This window comes from Heterodontus francisci, chromosome 30 (assembly GCF_036365525.1).
Source record: "Heterodontus francisci isolate sHetFra1 chromosome 30, sHetFra1.hap1, whole genome shotgun sequence".
NCBI classification, from domain to species: domain Eukaryota; kingdom Metazoa; phylum Chordata; class Chondrichthyes; order Heterodontiformes; family Heterodontidae; genus Heterodontus; species Heterodontus francisci.
Window position 1 is genome coordinate 7,501,923 of NC_090400.1, and position 20,235 is coordinate 7,522,157.

Genomic DNA, 20,235 nt, shown 5'->3' on the forward strand with positions numbered 1-20,235 from the left:
CTCCATCTTAAAAGGGAGAACCCTTATTTTTAAACAGTGTCACCTAGAACTAGTCTCCCCCACAAGAGGAAACATCCCTTCTATCAAGTTCCCTCAGGATCTTATATGTTTCAATAAGATCAACTCTCATCTTTCTGAATGCCAAAGAGCATAGGTCCAACCTGTTCAACCTTTTTTCATTAGTCCTTTATCCCAGCACTGAGTAGAATGAACCTTCTCTGAACTGCCATTAATGCAATTATATTCCTTTTCAAATAAGGGGCTGGATTTTAAGAGCCCGGTTGCGAGCTCAAAAAATGGCGGCCTTCCCATGAGGGCCACATGCCAAAGAGCCGCTGCTATCTCACGTGCGGTGGCTCATTTAAATAGTTGGGACGACGAGCCCCCTCCATCCACATGGAGGGGGAGGGCTGTTTATCCCCTGCAATGGCATCAGTTGCCCATATGCAGGCACTGGCACCATTTTTAAAGGGAGCCAGCCCTGCCAGCACAGAGAAGTATCTGCCCAAAATTTATCCAACAAATTTTAAACACCCTTTCCCACCCCCCCAATAACAATTACATTAATTATTTGCTCATCGCCCCATAAAAACTTACCTTTTAGATGTGACCTTTCCCCACAGACTGCACAAAGTTTAGAGTTCACCCCTTCCCACAATCCCCTACTCCTAGTACCTTTATTTGACCCCGTCATGCCCCCCACAGAAAATATTAACTCCTCCCCCGTCCACACCAGCGTCACGCCGTCTTTCCCTGGACGGGGAGTGCGCCGGCCGCCGCACCAAAGATCGCGGCAGGCCCTCAAGATTGCAGGTGAGTGTATTTTAATTTATTCATTCCCTTCATTTACATATGTTAAATAAGGTCCCACCGCCAGAGGATCAGGCTGGGCCCTCCCAGCGTCGAGGTCCGTGGCAGGCCATCTTCAGGCCCCATACGGCTACGGAGCCCAATGTCGAGGGCTTGGTAAAAGAAGACTACGCAAATTACTCCTGTTGTTGTCTCACGAAGGTCCTGTACAGCTGCAGAGTACTTTCCTACATTTATATTCCATTCCCCTTGCAATAAACACCAACATTCTATTTCCCTTCCTAATCACTTGCTGTACCTGTATACTAACCTTTTGTGATTCATGTACCAGGACACCCAGATCCCTCTGTACCGCAGAGTTCTGCAGTCTCTCTCTGTATAAATAATATTCTGCTTTTCTATTCTTCCTGCCAAAGTGAACAAGTTCACATTTTCCCACATTATTCTCCATCTGCCAAATTTTTGCCCACTCACTTATCCGATCTATATCCTTTGTAAACTCTTTACCTCCTCTTGACAACTTACTCTCCTACCTATCTTGGGGTCATTGGCAAATTTAGCTGCCTATGTTTGTCCCTTCATCTAAGTCATTGATATAAATTGTAAATAGTTGAGGTCCCAGCACTGATCTCTATGGCACTCCACTAGTTACAGCTTGCCAACCTGAAAAAGACCCGTTTATCCCTACTCTCCATGCCCTGTTAGCTAACCAGTCCCTTCTCCATGCTAATATGTTATCCCCTACACCATACCTTCTTATTTTGTGCAGTAACTTTTGACACGGAACACAAAAGTCCGAGTGTATCAAACCTGTGTCCTCAGTACCTTGCTCTACAGCAGCGAGGCCTGGCCAATGTACGTCAGCCAAGAGCGACGTCTCAACTCATTCCATCTTCGCTGCCTCCGGAGAATCCTTGGCATCAGGTGGCCGGACCTTATCTCCAACGCAGAAGTCCTCAAGATGGCCAACTTCCCCAACATTTACACCCTACTGAGTCAGCAGCACTTGAGATGGCTTGGCCATGTGAGCCGTATGGAAGATGGCAGGATCCCCAAGGACGCATTGTATAGCGAGCTCGTCACTGGTATCAGACCCACCAGCCGTCCATGTCTCCGCTTTAAAGACATCTGCAAACGCGAAATGAAGTCCTGTGACATTGATCACAAGTCGTGGGAATCAGTTACCAGTGATCGCCAGAGCTGGCGGACAGCCATAAAGACGGGGCTAAAATGTGGCGAGTCGAAGAGACTTAGCAGTTGGTAGGAAAAAAGACAGAAGTGCAAGAAAAGAGCCAACTGTGTAACAGCCCCGACAACTAATTTTACCTGCAGCGCCTGTGGAAGAGTCTGTCACTCTAGAATTGGCCTTTATAGCCACTCCAGGCGCTGCTTCACAAACCACTGACCACCTCCAGGCGCTTACCCATGGTCTCTCGAGACAAGAAGGCCAAAGAAGAAGAACAGCCTTTGATATGACAACTTTTCAAATGCCTTTTAAAAATCTAAGAACACACGTCTCTAGGCTCCCCTTTGTCCACCTTGCTTATTACTTCCTCAAAGAACTCTTACAAATTAGATAAACACTAGTTCCCTTTTGCAAAACCATGTTGACTCTGCCTGATCCCATTATGATTTTCTAAGTATCCTGCTATAATCTCTTTAATAATGGATTCTAGCAACTTCCCTATTACAGACGTTAGGCTAACTGATCTATCGTTTCCTGTTTTCTGTCTCCTTCATTGTTTGAATAAAGGCATTACATTTACTATTTTTCAATTCGCTGTGATCCTTCCAGAATCTAAGGAATTTTGGAAGATTATAACCAATGTCTCTACTATTTCTGCAGCCACTTCTTTTAAGATCCTAGGATGCAGGCCATCTGGTCCTGGGGACTTGCAGGTCAAACAGTTTTCCCAGTACCATTTCCCTGGTGATGCTGATTGTTTCTCCTGTCTTTCTGCCTCTTGATTTTCAAATATCTTTAGGAAGTTGTCTAAGTCTGCTACAGTGAAGACAGACACACAATACCTGTTCAACACGTCCGCCATTTCCTTGTTTTCCACTATTAATTCCCCAGACTAACTCTCTTGAGGACCAACACTCACTTCAGTTACTCTTTTCCTTTTTAAATACCTGTAGAAACTCTTGCTATCTGTTTTTTATATTTCTCGCTCCTTTCTCTCAAACTCTAATTTCTCCATTTTTTTTTAAAGTTATCCTTTGCTGGTTCTTAAAATTTGTCCAATCTTCTGACTTGCCACTAATCTTTGCAGATTTGTACAGTATTTCTTTTAATTTGATACTATCCTTAATTTCCTTGTTCAGCCACAGATGATGCATCCTTCTCAAAGATACTTTTTCACTGGGATAAATCATTGCTGAAAGTTATTAAATATCTCCTTAAAAGTCTGCCACTGCATCTCTACTATCTTACATTTTAACCTAGCTTCCCAGTTCACCTTAGCCAACTCTGCCTTCACACCCTTATAATTACCTTTATTTACCTTGTGTTTAAAGCAGTAGTCTTAGACCCACACTTCTCACCTTATGATCACAGTTGCCTAGAGGCTCCTTTACCATGAGGCTATTGATTAATCCTGTCTCACTGCACATTACCAGGTCTAGAATAGCCTGCTCCCTGGCTGGTGCTAGAATGTACTGCTCAAAGAAATTGTCCAGAATCCACTCTCTGAATTCATATTCCAGGCTATCTTTGTCAATCTGATTTTTCCAATCTTCATGTGAATTAAAGACATCCATGATTATTGCAGTATCTTTCTTACATGCCCCATTTATTTCTTCTTGTATACTCTGTCCCACAGTGTAACTAATATTAGGGCACCTAGAAACTACTCCCACAAATGACCTCTTACCTTTCCTATTTCATATCTCTCCCCAAACTGATTCTACATTTTGCTCTTTCAAGCTAAGGTCATCTCTCACGACTGTACCAATGTCATTCTTAATTAACAGAGCTACCCCACCGCTTTTTCCTAGCTTTCTGTCTTTCCAAAATGTTAAATACCCTTCAGTATTCTGGTCCCAGCTTTGGTCACCTTGCAACCATGTCTCCATAATGGCTATCGGGTCATACATATTTATTTCTATCTATGAATCACTTGGCACAGCCCACCAATCAGAGAACATTCCCTCTGTGCAAGAGAAAAATACTGCAGATGCTGGAAATCTGAAATGAAAACAGAAAATGCTGGAAATGCTCAGCAGGTTAGGCAGCAACTGTGGAGAGAGAAGTAGAGTTAACAGGCTGGATTTTATGGGCCCCCCCGAGGCACAGCTGGAGGCTGTGGGAGGGGTGCACAGAGAATCACAATGGGTGGCAGGGGGGCAGAGGGTCTGTTGCCTCCCTGTCACCAAGCGATCTTACTCGGGGTGGGATAGGACAACGATGACTAGGTACCCTCCCTGTGGGTTTGGGAAAGGGGGCCCATCCTTTGTGGGCAATCTGCGGCCTATGGAAGAACCCTGCTGGGAGGTACTTCACCCCTACCCAGGAGCCCCCCCACCCCACCCCCTGGGCTACGTAACAACCCTAACGCCTCCACTTTGTCGGGGCTCCCGGACTGGCCCCAGTGACCCCGCTTCACTTGCCTCTGGTCCTGGGCTCCGGCGTTGGGTCTGGGACCAAGGCCTCTGCAGTACCGGCAGCGGCCACCGCTCTTGGTGGCACTGCCGATACTGCTGAGCTGGCAGCCCTCTGATTGGCCAGCCGCTCTTGGAGGCGGGATCGCCATCTTTAAAGGGACGGGGACACCGGCTCATGAAACTTTGGCATAAAAAATTCCAAGGTGGGGGACCCTGATCTTGACAGCCCAGTGCTTGGAGCCCCACCTCCTGAACGAAATCCAGCCTAATGTTCCAGGTATGTGACCTTTCATCGTGTTCTGATGGAAGGTCACAGACCTGAAACGTTAACTCTGTCCTCTCTTCACAGATTCTGTCTGACGTGCTGAGTATTTCCAGCACTTTTCTATTATTTCAACATTCCCTCTATTCCTACCTCCCATCAAATTACTAACCCACGTCACAAGGTTACCTCCAAATGGTCTGTAATTTTTCCGAATAATCTGTTGTGTAGATGCCTCCTGAAAACATCTAGACAGCATCCATTGTCAATCCCCTACTTACTATTCTAATCACGCCCTCAAAACATTTCATTTGTTTAGTCAGACTTAAAATATAAGTCAGACAAATAGAAGGAAAACTTGCATTTATGGTGGTATTTGAACTCAGGGCCTCTAGATTATTAGTCCAGTAAAATAATTGCTACTCTACTGTATCCAATCAGCAAGGAGGCCTTTTCATTTTTAACGCCCCCCCCCCCCCCCCCAACCCGTTTCACCCTGTGTATTAATAATACTGGATGCCAGGATGAAGCAGTTTATGAATGTTTAACTTGAAGAATGAGAAAAATTTGGTTACAGTTCATTCCTTTTTGGACCAAATGCTTTACTGGATGTTGATGAAGAAGATCCTTCTCCCTTGAGGGATGAATTGTTTAAGTTTCCGTTTCTCTGTCTGCGTGTGATCTAACATATCTGATCACTCTGCTGGCCTTTGTTGTAGCTACAGATTGCAAACCACACTGTATCCTGTAGCCCAGTGCTGCTCTTTGTAGATAGCATGAGTCCAATTACACATCTTAGGCTGCAAGCCTTCTGACAAGAGTAAGGCTTAGAAATTCTAGACACCATATCTTTTCAGTGTCGGTTATCTGATCATCCAAACCAACCCTCTCTGAATTGTTGCTTCATGCCTTCAAGTAAGTTTCACCACGCAGTTTCCCAGAGATTTACACTGATAACGTTAGAAGAATTTGTAGCGAGGAGTTTGTATTTCTTTTTCTTCTCCTTATTGTTGTTCCACTCTCCAAGCCACACACTGAGAGTTGGCTTCACTGCAGTCACCTACAGTGCATTCACACTACACAGTTAGGATCAGTACAAAGTGGTTTTGGCTCAATTATTCATTTGATCCACATTTGCAAAAATGTGGAACTGGAGTTTTCACTTAAGACAAGCCTGCTCCTGGATGTAATTCAAAATCTTTCAGGAATTGCTTTGCTGGCTCTACGCTACCCACTCCACTTTGGCATTTTCTGCAGGCAGCATGTCTGAGGTACTAAATGAGTACTTTGCATCTGTCTTTCCCAAGGAAGAAGATGTTGTCAAAGTCATAGTGAAAGAGGAGATAGTTGAGACATTGGATGGGCTAAAAATTAATATAGAGGAGGCATTAGATAGGCTGGCTGTACTTGAAGTTGATAAGTCACCAGGACTGGATGAGATGCATCCGAGGATACTGAGGGAAGTAAGGGTGGAAATTGCGGAGGCACTGACCATAACCTTCCAATCCTCTTTAGATACAGGGAAGGTACCAGAGGACTGGAGACATGCAAATGTTAAATTCTTGTTCAAAAAAGCGGGTAAGGATAAGCCCAGCAACTTTAGGCCAGTCAGCTTAACCTCAGTGATGGGAAAGCTTTAAGAAACAATAATTCGGGTCAAACTTAGTCATTTGGTCAAATGTGGACTAATTAAGGAAAGCCAACACAGATTTGTTAAAGGGAAATCATGTTTAACTAACTTGCTTGAGTTTATTGATGAGGTAACAGAGAGGGTTGATGAGGATAATGCAGCTGATGTCGTGTGCATAGAGTTCTAAAAGTTGCTTGATAAAGTGCCACATAACAGGCTTGTCAGCAAAGTTAAAGTCCATGGAATAATAGAGACAGTAGCAGCATGGATATGAAGTTGGCTGAGTGACAGGAAACAGCGAGTCGTGTGAACGGTTGTTTCTCGGACTGGAAGAAGGTATATAATAGGGGTTCGGCAGGGATTAGTGTTCAGATTCCTATTTTTCTTGATATGTATTAATGATGGGAGAATTTTATGCTCTCCCCCACGGGACTTCCAGCGATGGAGTCCTTGATCCTGTGGGAGGCCCGGAGTTGTCCACTTAAGTACCTGATTGGCACTAGAAATGGGCGGGCCTTCCAGAGAAGAGGCGACATGGGGATCCTGGCATTGCTTTCTCCAGACATTGAGACCCCTGCCTCCAGAATAAAACTCCCCTTCAGACTTGGGTGTGCAGGGCACAATTTCAAAATTTGCGGATGACACAATATTTGGAAATATGGTGAACTGTGAGGAGGATAGTGATAGAGGACATAGGCAGGCTGGTGGAATGGGCGGACATGTGGAAAACAAAATTTAAAGCAGAGAAGTATGAAGTGATTCATTTTTGCAGGAAGAATGAGGAGAGGCAATATATATATTTAAGGGTACAAATCCAAAGGGGCTGCAGGAGCAGAGGGACCTGGGGATGTATATGCACATATCATTGAAGGTGGCTGGGCAGGCTGAGAAAGCGGTGAATAAAGTATAAGGGATCTTGGGCTTTATAAATAGGGGCATGGAGTACAAAAACAAGGAAGTTATGATGAACCATTATAAAAGACTGGTCTGGCCTCAACTGTAGTATTGTTTAGGAAGGATGTTGAGGCATTAGTGAGGGTGCAGAAAAGATTCACAAGAATGGTTCCAGCGATGAGGAACTTCAGTTACATGGATAGATTGGAGAAGTTGGTGTGTTCTCCTTGGAGAAGAGAAAATTAAGAGGATATGCAATAGAGATGTTCAAAATCATAAAGGATCTAGACAGAGTAGATAGGAAGAAATTATTCCCATTGCGGAAGGATCCAGAACCAGAGGACACTGATTTAAGAAGCAAAAAAGACGTGAGGAAAAACGTTTTCACACAGTGAGTGGTTAGGATCTGGAATGCGCTGCTTGAGAGTGTGGTAGAGGCAGGTTCCATCAAGGCCTTCAAAAGAGTATTGGATAATTATCTGAGGAGAAAAGCTTTTCTGGGCTACGGGGAAAAGGTGAGGGAGTCGGCCTAGTGAGTTGCTTTTGCAGAGAGACGGCACAGACATGATGGGCTGAATGACCTCCTTCTGTGCAGTTACCATTCTATGATTCTATAACCAATTTCCCACCCCATAGAATTTATACAGAGGTTGCTGGTCTAGTTCAACAGATGACCAGCACGAAGCACCCATCTCTTCAACTGCTAAAGTGAAGCAATACATTTGTTGCTTATAGAAAGCCTCATCTAATCCTATAAACACAGGCCCTGGCCATCGAGCCATCGAAGAAGCCTACAGACAATCAATGACACTATCCCCTTCTCAAAGAGCTCAGACATGGCTGACAGTGCAATCACTACCCCAAGCTGAGCCTTGATTCCTTCATCTGTGTCAAGATAACAAGGGACCATCAAACATGTTCCCCATAATATGACCCAAACATGCTTGATGTTATACTGAAATATTTTGATATGTTTGATAGTTTAGTTATTGAGAAGATGTTTCTGCTTGTAATGGAGTTCAAAAATTATGCGTTGTAAACATAAGATAGCCAAGAATAAACCCAATAAGGAATTCGAGAGTAACTTCTTCACCCAGACAATGGTGTGAATGTGGAACTCATTAACACAGGGAGTAGTTGAGGTAACTAACATAGATGCATTTAATGGGAAATTAGATACAATCATGAGGGATAAAGGAACAAAAGGATATGCTGAAGGGTTCACAGAATCACAGAATAATACAGTGCAGAAGAGACCCTTCGGCCCATCGAGTCTGTACCAATGCATTAAAGACACCTGACCTGTCTACCATTTGCCAGCACTTGGCCCATAGCCTTGAATGTTATGACGTGCCAAGTGCTCATCCAGGTACTTTTTAAAGGATGTGAGGCAACCCGCCTCTACCACCCTCCCAGGCAGGGCATTCCAGACCATCACCACCCTCTGGGTAAAAAGGTTCTTCCTCAAATCCCCCTTAAACCTCCCGCCCCTCACCTTAAACTTGTGTCCCTTAGTAACTGACCTTTCAACTAAGGGGAACAGCTGCTCCCTATACACCCTGTCCATGCCCCTCATAATCTTGTACACCTCGATCAGGTTACCCCTCAGTCTTCTCTGCTCCAGCGAAAACAACACAAGCCGAACCAACCTCTCTTCCTAGCTTAAATGTTCCAATCCAGGCAACATCCTGGTGAATCTTCTCTGCACCCCCTCCAGTGCAATCACATCCTTCCTATAATGTGGCGACCAGAATTGCACACAGTACTCCAGCTGTGGCCTTACCAAAGTTCTGTACAATTCCAACGTGACCTCCCTGCTTTTGTAATCTATGCCTCGATTGATAAAGGCAAGTGTCCCATAAGCCTTTTTCACCACCCTATTAAACTGCCCTTCTGCCTTCAGGGATCTATGGACAAACACGCCAAGGTCCCTTTGTTCCTCAGAACTTCCCAGTGTCAGGCCATTCATTGAATACTTCCGTGTCACATTACTCCTTCCAAAGTGTATCACCTCACACTTTTCAGGGTGATATTCCATCTGCCACTTTTCTGCTCATTTGACCATCCCATCTATATCTTCCTGTAACCCAAGACACTCAACCTCACTGTTAACCACTCGGCCTATCTTTGTGTCATCGGCAAACTTACGGATCCTATCCCCCACATAGTCATCTATGCCGTTTCTTTAAATGATAAACAATAGGGGACCCAGCACAGATCCCTGTGGTACGCCACTGGACACTGGCTTCCAGTCACTAAAACAGCCGTCTGTCATCACTCTCAGTCTCCTACAGCTAAGCCAATTTTGAATCCACCTTATCAAGTTACCCTGTATCCCATGTGCATTTGCTTTCTTGATAAGTCTCCCATGTGGGACCTTGTCAAAGGCTTTGCTGAAATCCATTAAACTACATCAACTGCACTACCCTCATCTACACACCTGGTCACATGCTCAAAAAATTCAATCAAATTTGTCAGGCATGACCTCCCTCTGACAAAGCCATGCTGACTATTCCTAATCAAATTTTGCCTCTCCAAGTGGAGATAGATTCTCTCCTTCAGAATTTTCTCCAATAGTTTCCCTACCACTGACATGAGACTCACTGGTCTGTAGTTCCCTGGCTTATCTCTACAACCTTTCTTAAATAGTGGGACCACATTAGCTGTTCTTCAGTCCTCTGGCAGCTCACCCGTGGCCAGAGAGGAATTAAAAATTTGTGTCAGAGCCCCTGCAATCTCCACCCTCGCCTCCCACAGCATCCTGGGACACAAATCGTCCGGAGCTGGAGATTTGTCCACTTAAAGCCTGCCAAAACCTCCAATACCTTGTCACTCCCTGTGACAATTTGCTCAAGAACCTCACAGTCTCTCGCTCTAAGTTCCATATCTACATCCTCATTCCCTTGGGTGAAGACAGATGTGAAGTATTCGTTCAACACCCTACCAATGTCCTCTGGCTCCATCCACAGATTTCCCCCTTGGTCCCTAATGAGTCCTACTCTTTCCCTGGTTATCCTCTTCCCATTGATATACTTATAGAATATCTTGGGATTTTCCCTACTTTTACCAGCCAGAGCTTTCTCATATCCCCTCTTTGCTCTCCTAATTGCTTTCTTAAGCTTCATCCTACACTTACTGATTTGCTCTCTTTGTATTTGCTAAAAGCCTCACTTTTCCTACTCATTATACCCTGAATGTTTCTGGTCATCCATGGTTCTCTGGGCTTGTTGCTCCTACCTATTACCCTAGAGGGAACATGTTGGGCCTGTACCCTCCCTGAAGTGTAGGCCTGAGACCTGCAGCCACTACTTTTTGTACTTTTCTGTTTTTGCATTTTGCTTTTGATTTGCTCTTGATTTTAAATAGACCTGTATTAAACCTGCTTTGAATTTTTTAAAGGTTACTTTGCAGACATTTATTTAAAACTAGGTGTGATTGTGCTCTGATTAAGTCAAGTAATTAATCAATGATTTAATCAATGGTAATCAGTAGTAATATTATTAACTGTGAACTTGTTGGTCAGAGCAGGTCATGTTCACAGCTGTTGTTTTGTCTAAACTACTGTTTCTCTCTTCTTAAAAATAACGGTTGTTTCCCATTGTTTAAAGAGAAATCAGTTCTTAGAGTATTCGATGACCCTTGAACAAGCCAGGACAATGGATCACCTTGCAAATGGGATGGTTGACTATGGTGTGGAGTCAGAGATGGAATTTAATTGTTGGACAGTATAACCTAATTGATGTCAGGTGAGAGACACCATCAAAGGATGAGTAAACAGCCTGGGCAGCTTCGTAGTGCCTGTGAGAAGAATTCAACAGGACACAAGGTTGTCAGACTCTTGTTTTGAGAAAGTCTGATGGAGGCCTCGGACAGCTGGAATGGAGCCAGAAACTGGACTTAAAGGGAGCACAGCGTCCAACGTTCAGGGCTGCAGCCAGAGTGGACCAGTCAACCAATGAAGGCTATGGAGGAAGGGACATGGACGAAATGACTGACTGGAGAATCCATCCCCATGCAAGGTTCTCCAAAGTTGGTGATGTATGCTCCAAGTGAGAACGGTACCATTTTAGGGAGCTGGCTTGAACAGACTCATTTGGGGTTACAGCAGTTGTGCTATAAGATTGCTGTTTTCTATACTGTTTTCCTTCCTTTCTTTTTAATAAAGTTATCTTTCTTTCCTATTTTTAACATTAATAATTGTTTCATAATTATTTCATAAAAACTGTTGCTTTAACACATTATTTGGTGTTGAGTTACTCATTCCTGTTAGTTCAGAGTACGGCTCTGAACTTAAGTGAGACTCTGCGAGGGACTCTCACACCCTACAGAAGAGGGTGAGAGGAGACTCCTGTGGAACAACACAGACCAGTTGTGCTGAATGGCCTGCTTCAGTGTTGTAATTTCTATATAAGTAGTTCTATGAAAGGTAAGTTAGTAAACAACTACATCTCTCACACTTACTTAGAACAACAGTTGGTCATGAGTATAGACTGGTTAACTAATCTTTAGTAACAGGCAGGGTGCTTCTGATTGACATCTCTTAAATGGAAGAAACAGATTTGAAATCCTTCTAACTGGCAATGTCTAAAATTTCTGAGATTTAATACCACTTCAGTGAATTATCAGCTCTGCCAGCTGTCTCACTGACATCTCAATATCTTTAGTTGGATGAGCCTGACCTGTGTTGATAGGATTGAGTCAAACAGTTCAATAGCCAGTGTCCCTGTGCCTAATCAATAGGCTTCCACCACAGTGTCAACAGCACTCCCTGTTGAGGAATTATAGCATCCTCGTAGCCCTGGCCTCTGACACCGGAAACATTATAGTAATGTATGATGGCATTAAGAGAGCTTTTGGGCCAACCATCAAGAAGCTCGCCCCCCTCAAATCTAAATCAGGGGACATAATCACTGACCAACGCAAGCAAATGGACCGCTGGGTGGAGCACTACCTAGAACTGTACTCCAGTGAAAATGTTGTCACTGACACCGCCCTCAATGCAGCCCAGTCTCTGCCAGTCGTGGACAAGCTGGACGTACAGCCAACAAAATCGGAACTCAGTGATACCATTGATTCTCTAGCCAGCGGAAAAGCCCCTGGGAAGGACAGCATTACCCCTGAAATAATCAAGAGTGCCAAGCCTGCTATACTTTCAGCACTCTACAAACTGCTTTGCCTGTGCTGGGACGAGGGATCAGTACCACAGGACATACGCGATGCCAATATCATCACCCTCTATAAGAACAAGGGTGACCGCGGTGACTGCAACAACTACCGTGGAATCTCCCTGCTCAGCATAGTTGGGAAACTCTTCGCTCGAGTCACTTTAAACAGACTCCAGAAGCTGGCTGAGCGTGTCTACCCTGAGGCACAGTGTGGCTTTCGAGCAGAGAGATCCACTATTGACATGCTGTTTTCCCTTCGACAGCTACAGGAGAAATACCGTGAACAAAAGATGCCCCTCTACGTTGCCTTCATAGATCTCACCAAAGCCTTTGACCTCGTCAGCAGACGTGGTCTCTTCAGACTACTAGAAAAGATCAGATGTCCACCAAAGCTACTAAGTATCATCACCTCATTCCGTGACAATATGAAAGGCACAATTCAGCATAGCGGCGCCTCATCAGACCCCTTTCCTATCCTGAGTGGTGTGAAACAGGGCTGTGTTCTCGCATCTACACTGTTTGGGATCTTCTTGTCCCTGCTGCTCTCACATGCGTTTAAGTCTTAGAAGAAGGAATTTTCCTCCACACAAGATCAGGTGGCAGGTTGTTCAACCTTGCCCACCTAAGGGCGAAGACCAAAGTACGGAAAGTCCTCATCAGGGAACTCCTCTTTGCTGACGATGCTGATTAACATCTCACACTGAAGAGTGTCTGCAGAGACTCATCGACAGGTTTGCGGCTGCCTGCAACGAATTTGGCCTAACCATCAGCCTCAAGAAAATGAACATCATGGGACAGGACGTCAGAAATGCTCCATCCATCAATATCGGCGACCACGCTTTGGAAGTGGTTCAAGAGTTCACCTACCTAGGCTCAACTATCACCAGTAACCTGTCTCTCGATGCAGAAACCAACAAGTGCATGGGAAAGGCTTCCACTGCTATGTCCAGACTGGCCAAGAGAGTGTGGGAAAATGGCACACTGACACGGAACACAAAAGTCCAAGTGTATCAAGCCTGTGTCCTCAGTACCTTGCAATACCTTACAGCAGCGAGGCCTGGACAACATATGGCAGCCAATGAGCTACATCTCAACTCATTCCATCTTCGCTGCCTCCAGAGAATCCTTGGCATCAGCATGTACATACTACTGAGTCAGCGGCGCCTGAGTTGGCCTGGCCATGTGAGCCGCATGGAAATGGCAGGATCCCCAAGGACACATTGTAGTGAGCTCGTCACTGGTATCAGACCCACCGGCCGTCCATGTCTCTGCTTTAAAGACGTCTGCAAACGTGACATGATGTCCTGTGACATTGATCACAAGTCGTGGGAGTCAGTTGCCAATGATCGCCAGAGCTGGCGGACAGCCATAAAGGCGGGGCTAAAGTGTGGCGAGTCGAAGAGACTTAGCAGCTGGCAGGAAAAAAGACAGAAGCGCAAGGGAAGAGCCAACTGTGTAACAGCCCTGACGACCAATTTTATCTGCAATGCCTGTGGAAGAGTCTGTCACTCTAGTAGGCCTTAAGAGCCACTCTAGGCGCTGCATCACAAACCACTGACCACCTCCAGGCACTTACCCATTGTCTCTCGAGACAAGGAGGCCAAAGAAAGAATAAAGTAACCAGGTTACTGAGTAATCATCTCAGAAACAGACTTAATATCAATGTTTGAAAAATAAAAGTAGAAATGAATAATAGGCACTGCATTCACCTCTTGACAGGATGTTCTGTGCCACTGAAGAGGTTGGATGATATTTAGTTGATAGAAATTTGTCAGCGCCGGTTTGGGGCGTGAAGGCAACATTGTGGCTCTTAATTACGCCCAAAACAAAAAGGCATCAGTCCAGCCCAAAAATGGACATTGACTCTCACCGAAACCATCTGGGCAAGCTGCTGGTTCCTGTCACATCAACACTGGTGGCTTGCCATTCAGCCAAATCAAAGTCTCGCCAGTACAGTGAGTGGGCAGTGGGGGGAGGGTGCGATGGCAGCTGCCACATCTAAATTAAAAATTGTATTTTTTTTAACCCACTTTTTTGTGGCATCAGCTCACTCGGAATTATCACAGAATCACAGAATTATTACAGCACAAAGGAGACCATTTGGCCCATTGTGTCTGCACCGACTCTCCAAATGAGCATTTTACCTAGTGCCATTCCCCCAACTTCTTCCCATAACCCTGCAAATTCTTCCTTCTCAACAAGAGTCTAATTCCCTTTTGAATGCCTCGATTGAACATGCCAGCTGCACACTCTCAGGCAGTGCATTCCACATCCTAACCACTCGCTGCATAAAGAAGCTTTTCCCCATGTTGTTTTTGCTTCTTTTGCCAATTATCCTCTCGTCCTTTCATGGGGGGGAACAGTTTCCCCCTATCTAGACCCCTCATGATTTTGAATACCTCTATCTAATCTCCTTTCAGCCTTCTCTTTTCTAAGAAAAACAGCCCCAACTTCCCCAATCTATCTTCATACCTAAAGTTCCGCATCCCTCGAACCATTCTCGTGAATCTTTTCTGTGCTCTCTCCAATGCTTTCACATCTTTCCTAAAGTGCGGCGCCCAGAACTGGATGCAATACTCCAGCTGAGGCCGAACTAGTGTCTTATACAAGTTCAACATAACCTCCTTGCTCTTGTATTTTATGCCCCCATTAATAAAGCCTAGGATGCTGTATGCTTTATTAACCTCTCTCAACCTGTCCTGCCATCTTCAATCACTTATGCACATGTACACCCAGATCCCTCTGCTCCAGCACCTCCTTTAGAATTGTACCCTTTATTTTATATTGTCTGTCCATGTTCTTCCTACCAAAATGAATCACTTCACATTTCTCCGCATTGAACTTCATCTGCCACTTGTCTGCCCATTCCACCAACTTGTCTATGTCCTTTTGAAGTTCTACACTATCCTCCTCACAGTTCATAATGCTTCCAAGTTTTGTATCATCTGCAAACTTTGAAACTGTGCCCTGTACACCAAGGTCTATGTCATTAATATACATCAGAAAAAGCAAGGGTCCCAACACTGATTCCTGGGGAACTCCACTACAAACCTTCCTCCAGCCCGAAAAACATCTATTAATCATTACTCTCTGTTTCCTGTCACTCAGACAATTTCATTTTCATGTTGCTACTTTCCCTTTTATTGCATGAATTATAACTTTGCTCACAAGTCTGTTGTGGCACTTAATCAAATGCCTTTTGAAAGTCCATGTACACCACATCAACAGCATTACCCTCATCAACCCTCTCTCTTACCTCTTCAGAAAACTTCAGCAAGTTAGTTAAACATGATTTTCCCCTGACAAATCCATGCTGGCTTTCCTTAATTAACCCACATTTGTCCATGTGACTATTAATTTTGTCCCAATTTACTGTTTCTAGAGGTTTCCCAAGACCGAAGTTAAACTGACTAGCCTGTAGTTGCTGGGCTTAACTTTTACACCTTTTTTTGAACAAGGGTGTAACATTTGCAATTCTCCAGTCCTCTGGCACCACCCCTGAGTCTAAGGAAGACTGAAAAATTATGGCCAGTGCTCCTGTATTTTCTACTCTCACTTTCCCCAGTATCCTTGGATGCATCTCATCCAGTCCTTTAATAACTTTAAATATAGACAGCCTATCTAATACATTTTCCTTATCAATTTTAAATCCTTCTAGTGTATTAGTCACCTCTTCTTTCACAGTGGCCTGGGTAGCATCTTTTTCCTTCATAAATGCAGATGTAAAGTATTAATTTAGCACCTCAGCTATTCCCCCTGCCTGTGTGTGAGAATGAGGAAACTGGGCCTGTATTCTCTAGAATTTTGAAGAATGAGAGGTGATCGCATTGAAACTTACAAAATTCTTACAGGGCATGACAGGGTAGATGTAGATGATGTAGATGTAGATGTAGGGTTGATGAGTCTAGAACCAGGGGACATAGTCTCAGATTAAGGGGTAGGCCATTTATGACTGAGATAAGGAGAAAGTTCTTCACTCGGAGGGTGGTGAATCTTTGGAATTCTCTACCCAAGAGGGCTGTGGAAGCTCAATCATTGATCATGTTCAAGACAGAAATCGATGGCTATCTGGATACAAATGATATCAAGTGATATGGGGATAGTGCGGGAACATGGCATTGAGATAGATGAGCAGCCACGATCTAAATGAATAGTGGAGCAGACTCGATGGGTTGAATGGCCTACTCCCCCTCCTGCTCCTGTTCCCCTTTTTGGTCCCTACTTGGCCCTACTCCTCCTTGTACCACCTTTTCACTACTTATATGCCTATAGAAGACTTTGGGATTCCCCTCTATATTAGCTGTCAGTCTCTTTGCTTCTCTTATTTGCTTTTTCACTTCCCCTCTGACCCTTCTATAGTCAGCCTGGTTCTCCATTGTATTATCTGCCTGACATCTGTCATAAACACACTTTTTGTTCTTCATCTTAATCTCTATCTCCTTTGTCATCCAGGGAGCTCTGGATTTGTTTACCCTACCTTTCCCCTTCGAGGGAACATACCTTAACTGTGCCTGAACTATCTCTTCTTTGAAGGTAGCCCATTGTTCAGCTACCATTGTTCCTGCCAACCTTTCATTTCAATTTATTTGACCTAGATCTATTCTTAACCCATTGAAGTAGGCTTTTCACCAGTTAATTATTTTCTTCTCTTTGTCCTGTGCTGCCTCTTCTCCGGGCAGCCCAATTTCCCAGAGGGGTCCTAAAACAGGAAATAGGTCTCTCATTGACATATTCAAGGGGTTGAACATCTATTTTAGACTGCCTGAAAAATGGCCAAATCCAATATCGGGTTGATGTCTTTCGAGCATCCCTGGGAGCCAGACATTGGCCCAGAAACTTGCCAAGCATTGCACCCATTTTAAGCCAGTAAAGTGGGTGCAACGAGGCCCAATGGTTGTGAGTTCTCAGTCACAATTAGGACTTTATTAGGGATTTCGTCTTCACACAGTGAGTGATCAATAATGGAACAGATCCCCCAATTAAGGAGTGGAAGCACACACCCTGGGATCATCAGAGTCAGGGGCTGTGGGGTTTGAGATGGACCCAATGGTCTTCCTCAGCTGTGGTTATCTTGTGACCACTCGGCCAAATGATAGGTCAAAGGCCAACATACAGTGGGTTCTGTCCAGTGTGATTTACTGCATGGGTACCACCATTTTTCATAAAAACTTCAGAAAATTACTGTTTCTCGGTAGGTTTGAAGGACAACATCTTGTTCACCTATTGACCTCCCATTCTCATGGAGAACCTTGGACATGAATTTCTGCAAGTTTCTCTCGACCATCTGCTGTAACATCACCAGAAGGTTGGCCCAATACTTATAGAAACAGCATAAATGGCCGATCTTGGTGGTTCATGCCATAAACTTGAGGCCATCCAAAACTCTGCTGCCTTGTTCTAACTTGCACCACATCCCATTTACTTATCACCTCTATGCTCGTTGACCATACATTGGCTCTCAGGTTGGGCAATACGTTGATTTTAAAATTCTAATCCTTGTTTACAAATCCCTCCATGGCCTCACCCCTCCCTATCTCTGCAATCTCCTCCAGCCCCACAAACCTCCGAGATATCTGCGCTCCTCTAACTCTGGCCTATTGAGCATTCCCAATTTTAATCGCTCTGCCATCAGCAGCTGTCCCTTCAGCTACTAAGGCTGTAAGCTCTGGAATTCCCTGTCTGAACCTCTCTGTCTCTCTACTTCACTTTCCTTCTCTAGGACAGTCTTTAAAACCTACCCCTTTGTCCAAGCTTTTGGTCATCTGCTGTACACTCCTTGAGATGCTTTATTACGTTAAAGGTGCTATATAACTACAAGTTGTTGTTGTTTATTTTTCTGGGGGTTCCACAAACTGCTTCCAGTTTTGAAACTTCCAGCTGTTTGCCTATAGCACCTGTGTTGCACTTTACATTTTAAAAATATAAAATTGCAATGATTTAGATGTATGATTAAGCTGGGAAAGAATTGCAGGCCATTTGGTGAAACCACTGATGCACTGTGTTGTTCTTTGTGTGGAAAAGTGATTCCGTTTTTTTAGTTATCAGCCTAGGACCACGCAGGTTTTGGGTAGATCATGGTGGAATAGTCAGGGTAGTGACCGACTCGGGAAGACCTCATGCTTCATGAGTATTGGTGTTTTACCTTGTCCGTATCGGCTAAACTCTCCTGCCATGCATTCACTGCCAGATTCACACTCTTCGGTACTTTCGTCCTACATTAGAAGCAAGAGAACAAATGATAGTTTACCACCATTGAACGAATCGACATCATTCCCAATTTGTGTAACTTATGCACCCTCCATCAGCATTCAACCAGAGTATGCACTTGAGCTATTCGGCTTAACTCAGTGGGTGATACTCTCATCTTTAAGTGTAAAGATTATGGGTTCAAAAGCCACTCCAGGAGCTTAAGCACCAAATCCAAGCTGCCACTTCAATGCAATACCGAGAGGTGTGGGATTTCCTCAGGTACATGTACTGGGGGTACCGCAGCTCCACCCTGTGCCAGATCCATTTTAACGGAGCTCCCATAGACAGTTTGAGCCCTATGAACCCAGTTGCCTGGATTTTGTGGGCCACATTGAATCAACTGTTTGGATATTCCTCATCTAAAAGATTTGGGGTTATATGTTTGTGGTGTGCCTTTTGATGTTATTATGGGGACAATTTCCACATGCCGGTTTTAAAGTAATAATTCAAAATATATGAGCCTGGTTCTGTTCCTGCCCAACCTTATGAGGGATAACATAATGAAGCATCTGAAGTGGGCATGACTTTAACCTAAGACATAGTTTGTGGAGTGTAGGTGATGCTGCCTAACTTATTGGATTTCTTTGAGGAGATGACACACCCCTGTAGATAGGAGAGTGACAATGGATGTTATCTACCTGGGTTTCAAGAAGGCATTTGACACTCTCCTAAATCATCAGGCTCGTAGGATAGATGGAGATGTATTAAAATGGATTGGCAAATTGTTGGTTGGTAGACAACAATGAGTTGGCATCTGTTGGCAGCCAGTTAGCAATGGAGTGGCACAAGTTTCAGTGCGAGAGCTGCTGTTGTTTAGAATTTTTATAAGTGATTTAGAATAAGGAATTGTGTTCTAAGTGTCCAATTTACAGATGAACCCAGATTGAGAGCAGAGGCAAATGATGACTATCAAAGCGTATAAATTCAAAAGGATTTTGACAAATTCAATCAGTGGGCGGAGAAATGGAAGATGGAACTTAATACAGTGAAATGTAAGGTTATGAGCTTTGACAGAGGGGACACTGGTGTGGATTATGTGCTATATGGAAAAGTACTTGAGATATCATAGCAGGGGAGAAAAATAACTTAAGGGAATGATGTACAAGGAAAGATTGATGATCCTGGGTCTATTCAGTCCTGAAAAGAGAAGAATGAGAGGGAATGCGATAGAGGTGTTTAAAATTATTAAAGGTTTGGACAAATGAGATTAATGTCTAGAATTTAAACGCAAACGATCATATATACAAATTACAGGCACATGGCATGAAACAAGAAAACTTATTGCATTTCAAGAAGGAACCATACTGGTTTTCGTCAACAAATGAAATTCAACGCCATTAAAATGCACTAAAGGAATACTGTGGATAGGTGTGCTAGATAGGCTGAAGGTCTTCTCCTGCTTGAAACTGTTACTATGCGGGGTAATTTTAACCTGAGTTGCCCACCAGGGACAGGGTGGGTTTGAATCAGATGTCCATTTTACAAGCCATTGAAATCAACTCGGCGTAAAATGAGTTGGGATTTAAAACGGGCGCCCGACACAAACCCACCTCAGATCTGCCATGCAGATTAGGTTCAAGTTATGCCCTATGTTACGATGTAACCTGATGGAGTTGTTCAGA

The 20,235-nt window shown here is 44.1% G+C and overlaps 1 protein-coding gene across 1 annotated transcript in view; it reads right to left on the minus strand.

The window, feature by feature from the left end:
• p2rx1 (purinergic receptor P2X, ligand-gated ion channel, 1) overlaps positions 1–20,235 on the minus strand; it is a 188,618-nt gene that overhangs the window by 20,500 nt on the left and 147,883 nt on the right. The window contains exon 4 of the mRNA XM_068010065.1: positions 18,507–18,576. Within this exon, the coding sequence (XP_067866166.1) occupies positions 18,507–18,576 (70 nt within the window). The remainder of the gene's footprint in view (positions 1–18,506; positions 18,577–20,235) is intronic.